This window comes from Pygocentrus nattereri, chromosome 4, assembly GCF_015220715.1.
Source record: "Pygocentrus nattereri isolate fPygNat1 chromosome 4, fPygNat1.pri, whole genome shotgun sequence".
Taxonomy (NCBI): Eukaryota; Metazoa; Chordata; class Actinopteri; order Characiformes; family Serrasalmidae; genus Pygocentrus; species Pygocentrus nattereri.
Genome location: NC_051214.1, coordinates 41,923,289 through 41,932,492, shown reverse-complemented (window position 1 = coordinate 41,932,492; position 9,204 = coordinate 41,923,289). Strand labels below are relative to the sequence as shown.

The 9,204-nt window shown below is 40.1% G+C and overlaps 1 protein-coding gene across 2 annotated transcripts in view; it reads left to right on the top strand.

Annotated features, from left to right (window-relative positions):
- The first annotated feature begins 486 nt into the window (after nt 1-486).
- fam184a (family with sequence similarity 184 member A) overlaps nt 487-9,204 on the top strand; it is a 194,164-nt gene continuing 185,446 nt past the window's right edge. For both annotated transcript variants that reach the window (XM_017692517.2, XM_017692518.2), the window contains exon 1: nt 487-663. In XM_017692517.2, coding sequence (XP_017548006.1) covers nt 487-663 — 177 coding nt within the window. The remainder of the gene's footprint in view (nt 664-9,204) is intronic.

Below are 9,204 nucleotides of genomic sequence, written 5' to 3'. Positions count from 1 at the left end.
TAAGCAATCCACGCTGAGCGACCGGCTCTGCAAGCGAGCGGTGGAATTTCTGGAAAACTGAAAACTGCCGAAACATCCGAGGCTTCTCATGCCTTCTTCATCCAGAGGTAACGTTACGCTAGCGGTGAGCTAAACGGCGAGAATAACAATAACACCGGGAACAAAAATGCTCAGCTAGCTGCCTTCCACGAGGACAACACTCGACAAATAGGGGACGTGCTTTTATTTCGCTTACATCTAACGTGCACTACGTTGTACGGGCAGCGCTGGGTTTCTATTAGCCAGCCGGGAAAAAACATGACTGTTGTGGATTAACGCAGCGTCTCTGTGTTGATGTAGCATCTTTTTCTGGGTTGCCTTTATCTGGAAATAGTAGCTTAGCCCCTGAAGCCCCCGAAGCCCCTGAAGCCCCTGAACCCTGCTCTCAGCGTCTCTGCCACTGATTTTAACACCTTCATAGTAACAGCGTTTAGAAGGGTTGTGAAGATGGCGACTGGAGCGGGATGGCAGCAATACTACAGCCCTGCTGGAAAATACAGCACTTCCACTTCCACATCCACGTCCACGTCCACCTCCTCCATGTCCTTCCAGTCAGGCATAACCCTGGAGTACACTCAAGACCTTCACCTCAAGATGAGTAAGAAGATCGCCCAGCTCACCAAGGTGAGCTGTCCAGTCATCTTTAAAAGCGGTGCCTGTGTGTGTGTGTGTGTGTGTGTGTGCGCACTACTGAATAAGAACTGGAGTGAGCATGCGCAGAAGCTTTGCTGTCCCATCCCAGGGAATGCACTGTTACATTGCACTAGTTTATAATACACTAAGCCAAGCTAAGTGGCCAGTAGGATTCCCTCTAGACGCCTGATATGATGAATCGGTTCTGATAGTCCTGTAGGCAAGGCTACTTTAGGTGTGAATGACCCATAGGGTCCAGCATCAGCTCAGAGAGCCCTAGCATGTTCCTCTCCTGTAACAAGGAAAAGCAGTAAAACATATATTGATCTAGCAGGCACACAGATAACTTACTGTTAATTAGGGGTCCAAGCACTTTCTGGCAGTTGTTTTAAAGAATTTTTTATGAATGTCATATGAATATGTTTTGCTCTTCCTCTTCATACAGAGAATCTTTTTGTGAATGTATTATTTGATTATACATTTTATTATTATTATTATTATTGTTGTTATTATGGGAGAATTTGAACTAGGCATCTGTAAATATATTGCCTACTGGGTACTCTGATATGTGATCATCTTTAAACTGCCCCCAACTGTCTGTGGGTAAGGCTACATTAGGTATAAATTACCCATACAGTCCATAAAAATGAAGATTTTTTTCCGCAGCAGCTCTTTGAGCTCTGGCATGTTCCTCCCCTGTACCAACCAGATGGTCCCGAGCTGTCCAACCGGTTGGCAACACTGTAAAACATTAAATGTTGGAAAAGGAACTGTATTGATCTGGCTTAGGCAGTGAATTGTGGCATGAAGAAATAACTTGCTTTTATTATGGGTCCAAGCACTATGTCTGTGTCTATTTTTTGTAAAGATTTTTTAATTTAATATATTTTGCCTGTTCTCTTAATACTGAGCATCTACAGTTTATTTAAGATTTGAGCTAGACATCTGTAAACATATTGCTTACTGAGTATCCTGATTTGTCAAGATCCTTAAACTGCCCCTGGCAATCTATAGGCTGTATTAGGTATGAATGTCCTTCAAAAACAAAGATAGAGCATCAGTATCAGCTCTTTGAGTTCTAGCATGTTCCTCAGATGGTCACAAGCTGTTCAACCAGTTTGGCAAAACAGTGAAAAATGAGCTGGAAAAGGGAGTGTATTGATCTGACATAGGTGGTGAATGTGTAGCATATGAAAATATCTTGCTGTTATTAGGGGTGCCTATTGTTTTTGTAGTTTTAATTAATGTAAAATTGTTCGTTGTCTTAATACTAAGCAACTGAAGTTGTGTTATTTGAGAATTTGAGCTAAGAATATATTGCCTGTTGGGCATTGTGATTTGTCATCTTCCTTAAACTGCCCTGACAGTCTATAAATTAATCATGCAATCACATGAAACTTACAGGTTTTTCACCATCAGCTTTTTAAGTTCTAGCATGTTATTCTCATCCCTATACCAACCAGAGGGACCTGAGATATCTGACCAGCTACCAAAAGAAAAAGAGATGTTGGCAAAAGGACTGTATTGATCTATCTTAGGCAGTGAGTGTGTGGCATCCTGAAACGGCTTGCTTTTATTAGAGGTTCATGCATAGTGCCAGAACCCTGTCGTTTTTGTAAGGCTTTCTTAAATAATGTCATATTTTTGCCCACTCTTTTTACATATCTGGATATATGACTTCTTAAGTATTCTGATTTGTCATCTTTTTTTAATCTGTCCCTACTGGTCCTATTGGCAAGGCTACTTTAGTTATAAATGAGCCCTACCATCCTGTAAAAACGTAGAATTTTTCATCATCAACTCAATTAACTCTTAATATCTTAATCTCAATCTTGTACCAACTAGCCGAGGTGTCTGACCAGAAAAAAAAATATAAGGTGCTTGCAATGGGCTGTATTGGTCTAGCTTAGGCAGTGAATGTGAGACATACAGAAATAACTTTTATAAGCATACAGTTCCAGATCCCTGCTGATTCCGTAAGGATTTTTAAATAATATAATATTTTTTGGCATATTGTCCTAACACTGAGCAGTTAACATTGTATTATTTGAGAATTTGTGCTGAGCCTCTCTGAATATATGACCTATAGAGTGTCCTAATGTATCATCATCTTTGAACTGCCTCTGACAGTCTCTAGACAGTGCTACCTTATGTTTGAAAGGACCTCTTGAAGTCCTCCAAAACTACATGCTTCAGATGGTTCTTCAAAGGTTCTTTAGTAAAAGTGGTTGTATATAGAACCATGAGCACTGAAAGAACACTTTGCATACTTAAAGTCTTCTTTGCACCATAAAATGGTTCTTCAGATTGATGATGAATGCGTTGTACATGGTTCACCGGAAAGTGTTGACCAATAGATGAACTCTTTTTGGTGCTATACAAAGTCTTTTCAAAAAGGTTCTATATAGAACAAGTGATGCAAAGAAGCCTTTTTTGATTGTTTGTGGTTCTAAATAGAACCATTGTCTATAGATCACTTGATGATCCATCTTTTTTAAGAGTGTAATATAGTCTTTCAGACTCAAGTCAATAAGCTCTTGGCTCTTGTATCAACCAGTCAGACCTGAGATGTCTGGCAAGTTTACAGAGCAAAAAACGAGGTTTTGGCAAAGGTACATTGATCTGGCTTAGGCAGCGGCATAGAAAAAAAGCATTCTTTTTATTAGCAGTCCAAGCACATAGTGCCAGATCCCTGTTGTTTCTCTAAGGATTTTTAAATAATGTAATATTTTTTGCTGATTCTCTTAACACTGAGCACATAAAAGTTTGAGCTAGGCATCTGTGAATGTGATATGGCTTATCGGGTATCCTGTTTCATTGATTACCTTAAGCTGGCCCTGATAGTCCTCTAGGCAAAGCTAATTTAGATATAAATGAACCAGGGAGTCGTGCAAAAACTAAGATTCTTTCAGCATCAGCTCAGTGAGTTCTGGCATCTTATTCACACGCTTGTACCATCCAGACAGACACGAGATGTCCGACTAGTTGGCAAAACAGTACGAAAATGAGGTGTTGGCAAAGCGACTGTATTTGTCTGGCTTTGGCAGTAAATGTGTGACATACAGAAATAAGTTGCTTTTTATAAGAGGCTTGTTAGAAGTTGTTTTTGTATGGTTTTTTTATTAATGCATTTGCTCTTTTATTCATCCTCTGAGCACTTAAAGTTGTATTATTTAAGGATCCATGAATATATGGCCTACCGGGTATCGTGATTCATTGTGTGCCTCAATAGTTTATGTATAAGGCTAATTTATATATGAAAGGACCTGTGACAGTCTTTTCAGCTCAGTGAGCTCCATTATGTTCTTCTCGCCCCTGTACCTTGGGGTAACCAAGATGTCAAGTGTCAATGAAAAACTAACAGAAAGAATGAAGTCATGACAAAGTGACTTATTGATCTGGCTTAGACAGTGAATGTGTGGCATCCAGAAATAGCTTGTCTTTTTCGTTCTCTTAACACTGAGCACAAAAAATGTCATCAGTGAATCTGAGCTGGGAAGTCTGTGTCCAAAACTTTATATATGCTTGTCATCCAGTGTTTGTCATTAGAGAGTTTGACTCCCTTTGCTGCAGTAACAGCCTCTACTCTTCTGGAAAGACTCTAGATGTTGGACCATTGCTGTGAGGATTTGATTGCATTCAGCTACAAAAGCATTAGTGAGGTCAGGTTGGGTGATTGTCTCTAGATCACAAACGTGGCTCCAAACAATGAGTTCCATCATAACTGAGAACACAGGTCTGCTGCTCCACAGCCCACTGCTGGGAAGCTTTATACCCCTATAGCTGACTCTTAATTGTGGGCAATGTGACCTTAGGCTTGTGTGGCTTCTCCAGTGCTATTGTTAGTGCTTTTGTATAGGGATTATACAAGTAATTAAATGCCTGTGTCAACAGTGGGTGCCACTTAAAGTAACTGAATTCACTAATTAAAAGAATAATTACTTATAGTATATGTATGTATGTATGTATTGAGTAAACAGTGTCCAGTATGCTTCAGTAAGAAGTGTACATGTCAAAATTCTGATATAATTAATGTTGGTGGGATGTTCTTCTTCAGCTGTGTGAGCTTCTATAGAAGCAAGAGGTGAACCAGTTTAAATATATGCAACATATGAATATGTTGTCTATTCTATTCATCTGTGTTTGATGTATATACAATTGATCTGACACCAAGACCAGCCTGGCAAATTATCTTTGCTCCTGACTGTCCTTATTGGTTTATTTTAAATATTTCAATTATAATACTAATCAAATTTGACTGTTGTTGTTTTCTGTTTATCTGATTGCCATAGTAGTCTCATGGGGCCCTGACTAAACCCCGCCCCATAAGTTCTTCTAGTCTAAACCCTTTTAACATCTGGAGTACATTCGATAACACAAGCAAAACAAACTAGCTAGCAAAATGCTATGCCTTACAAGCGGTTATGTTTCTTTTTACTATTTTTACCACATATATTGTGTTTTCTGCACAGACGACACATATGTACATGCTTAATTGGAGTTTGTCAGGGACTTTTCAGCTGTTCTAACTTACGCTATATTGCCAAAAGTATTTGCTCTTCTGCCTTCACACGCATATGAAATGAAGTGACATCCCATTCTTAATCCATAAAGTTTAATGTGATGTTGGCCCACCCTTTGCAGCTGTAACAGCTTCAATTCTTCTGGGAAGGCTTTCCACAAGGTTTAGGAGTGTGTTTATGGGAATTTTTGACCATTCTTCCAGAAGCGCATTCGTGAGGTCAGACACTGATGTTAGACGACAAGGCCTGGCTCACAGTCTCCTCTCTAATTCATCCCAAAGGTGTTCTATTGGGTTGAGGTCAGGACTCTGTGTAGGCCAGTCAAGTTCTACCACACCAAACTCGCTCATCCATGTCTTTATGGACCTCGCTTTGTGCATTGGTGCACAGTCATATTGGAACAGGAAAGGGCCATCCCCAAATTGTTCCCACAAAGTTGGGAACATGAAATTGTCCAAAATCTCTTGTTCTGCTGAAGCATTAAGAGTTAATTTCACTGGAACTAAGGGGCTGAGCCCAACTCCTGAAAAACAAGCCCACACCATAATCCCCCCTCCACCAAACATTATACTTGGCACAATGCAGTCAGACAAGTACCGTCCTCCTAGCAACTGCCAAACCCAGACTTGTCCATCAGATTGCCAAACGGAGAAGCGTGATTCATCACTCCAGAGAACACGTCTCCACTGCTCTAGAGTCCAGTGGCGGCGCTTTACACCACTGCATTCAACGCTTTGCATTGCGCTTGGTGATGTAAGGCTTGAATGTAGCTGCTCAGCCATGGAAACCCATTCCATGAAGCTCTCTATGCTGTTCTTGAGCCGATCTAAAGGCCACAAGAAGTTTGGAGGTCTGTAGTGGTCGACTCTACAGAAAGTTGGCGACCTTTGTGCATTATGTACCTTAGCATCCGCTGACCCCGCTCTGTCATTTTACATATTACGTGCTGTCAATCACTTCCACTTTGTTATAATACCACTTACAATTGACTGTGGAATATTTATTAGCAAGGAAATTTCACAACTGGACTGCACATGTGGCGTCTATCACGGTACCACGCTGGAATTCACTGAGCTCCTGAGAGCGACCCATTCTTTCCCAGATGTTTGTAGGAGCAGTCTACAGGCCTAAGTGCTTGGTTTTATACACCTGTGGCCATGGAAGTGATTGGAACACCTGAATTCAATGATTTGGATGGGTGAGTGAATACTTTTTGAAACATAGTGTGTGTACATCCATGGGCCAATGACAGCTCTGTTATCCACTGGACAGTGTTGGTGAGCTTTGGGTTGGTTTAGAAATTTGTTGTAATTTGTTACCACCCTACCAACATTTAGATTAGAAGTTCTCATATTTGTCCTCAAAGCTCTCGTTACAAGATTATATCTGGCCCTACAAGGCTACTGCCATAGTCCTGCCAAATAAACAAAAATCTGAGCAGAATCCATGCTGAAATAATCAAATAAATATAATGTAAGATATATATAATGGAACTAAGTATATATGTCCTGTGACCCAGTTGAAAAGTTTATTAGTTCACACTGTTGTTTTCACACAGTGAAATCCAACGCCTCCATTCAGGCTGTTGGATCATCTCACCATGTCTGCTATACTGCCAGTCCATATGTTGTGCTGTTGCTCATGTTTTGCGAGTCAGCTGACTAGGATGACAAATAAATCCTTCAGGCTCTGGAAGTGCAGTGAAACAGCAGGACCTGTCACAGTGGCATCAAGCTGTAGCCACAGCCCTTAAAATAGATATACATTTTGATAGTATTAAAAAGCTTAGAGAGGATTTTTGTCTCATGCACTGTATTTCACTCAAAGCATCACTTGAGGCCTTTTCCATTTTTTAAAGATTTTCTCTTTGTGGGCCCTCTCACAGTCTTGGTCTACAAACAGATGATGGAAGTGTTCCTCATTGCATCGTTTTGTATAACTTGACAACCCCTCAAGCAGCAGTTTGACAAGGGTAGTCAAGGTTATTCTTTTGGAAACTTGCTCACCAAGCACATCCTTCAAAGTATTAGGCCTAGTTCATGCATGCATATTCAGAGTTCAGCCAGCATTGCACCATTTGAAGCGCTTCCCTTGTGGGGGGTCACAGATTAAACAGGAAATGTAATTAATAGATTTCATGCAGTGATTCCTCTCAGGCCTTTTCTCTTTTACCAGTAGCTTGACTGGACTGCGAATCAGTGGTTTGAAACTCACAGTTCCTTCAGTCAAGATTTCATCACAACTAGTTCAAGATCTTCACACAAATGCACAAACATTGTAGAGCAGCTACACTAATGCACTGGATGTTTATTTAGTCATTCAGTTACGAATCTGTCTTTCTTTCTTTCTTTGTTTCTTTACCAGTTTGATTGTGTTCAGCTTCAAGAGCGTTAGTGAGGTCAGTTACTAATTTTGGGTAATTAGCTCTGCATCACAAATGCCACCCTGACTCATCCCAAAGGTACTGGATGGAGCTCCATCACTACAGAGAACACATTCCTGTATTTCACAACCCAATGCTGGGGGTCTTTCGTCTTTACCCTTCTAACTGACATTCAGCATTGGGCATGGTGACCTTACCATAGTTATGATAAAGAAAGACAGAAAGAAAATCTTTTTGAGTTGAATGGCTTCACACAAATGCACAAACTTTAAAGAGTAGCTACTCAAATACATTGTACAGTGATGCAGGGCTGGGCAATATGACAAACATATATATATATATATATATATATATATATATATATATATATATATATATATAAAATTATTGTGATAAATTACGCCACAGTACAATACAAGATGCTTTTCTGAGTGAAAGGGAAGGTTTACAAGACAGTAGTGCGTCCTGCTATGATGTTTGGTTTGGAGACTGTGGCTATGTCTAAAAGACAGGAGGCTGAGCTGGAGGTGGCGGAGATGAAGATGCTGAGATTTTCATTGGGAGTGACAAGGAACTACAAGATTAGAAATGAGCAGATCACAGGGACAGTGAAGGTGGAGCAGTTTGGAGATAAAGCCAGAGAGGCCAGGTTGAGATGGTTTGGACATGTGTTGAGGAGGAATAGTGGATATATTGGTCAAAGAATGTTGGAGATGGAGCTGCTGGGCAGAAGGAGAAGAGGCAGACCTCAGAGAAGGTTTATGGATGTAGTGAAGGTGGACATGGAGATGGTTGGTGTGAAAGTAGAGGAGGCAATGGATAGGACAAGATGGAGGCAGATGATCCGCTGTGGCGACCCCTAAAGGGAGCAGCCGAAAGAAGAAGAAGAAAGCCATGACTGCATTTGCCTTATGACCGACCCAGAAAACTACCTCTAAACCTCTACTCTTATTATTGTCAATCAATTATTGTGATAAATTACGCCACAGTACAATACAAGATGCTTTTCTGTTCATATTTTGTACGCATTGTCAGTGGATGTAGAACACTGTCCAACTGTGTTTTATCATAAAGAGGGCCAAATTAGTCCTGTTTAGCCAGATTTAGTGCTAAATATTGAGTAAAAATCACTGTATTCAGTTTTTGATAGTATTTTTCAAAATTTACCACTACTGGTTTAGTTTCTTCTCTGATCAGACATCTGAAAAAATAAATTATTATGCATAAATGATTTTCATACGAAGACAATTAGAGTTCTACAGCATAGTGTATCCATTCATTCATTCACTCATTCATCTATTCAAATGGTCATTTCTTTCTTTTTCTTTCTTCACCATAGCTTTTGTGAAGACCCTTGAACTGTTGCTATGATTGTATTTGCCTAAAGTTTTAATTTGATCTTTCCTATGGACACATTTGTTTAGCAATCATCTTCTTTGTGGATAAGAAAGTACATACTAGGGGTGCAACGATTATTTGACTTGGTCGGCTAAAATCAAGAACCAAATTAGTTGGCAACTAATTTAGTAGTCGATTAATTGGTGGCGTCATTACGCATCTTTCTCGCGGTCACTAGGAACGTTTTGACATTACCGCTCACTGGAAACTTAAAAACAGCATGATGGC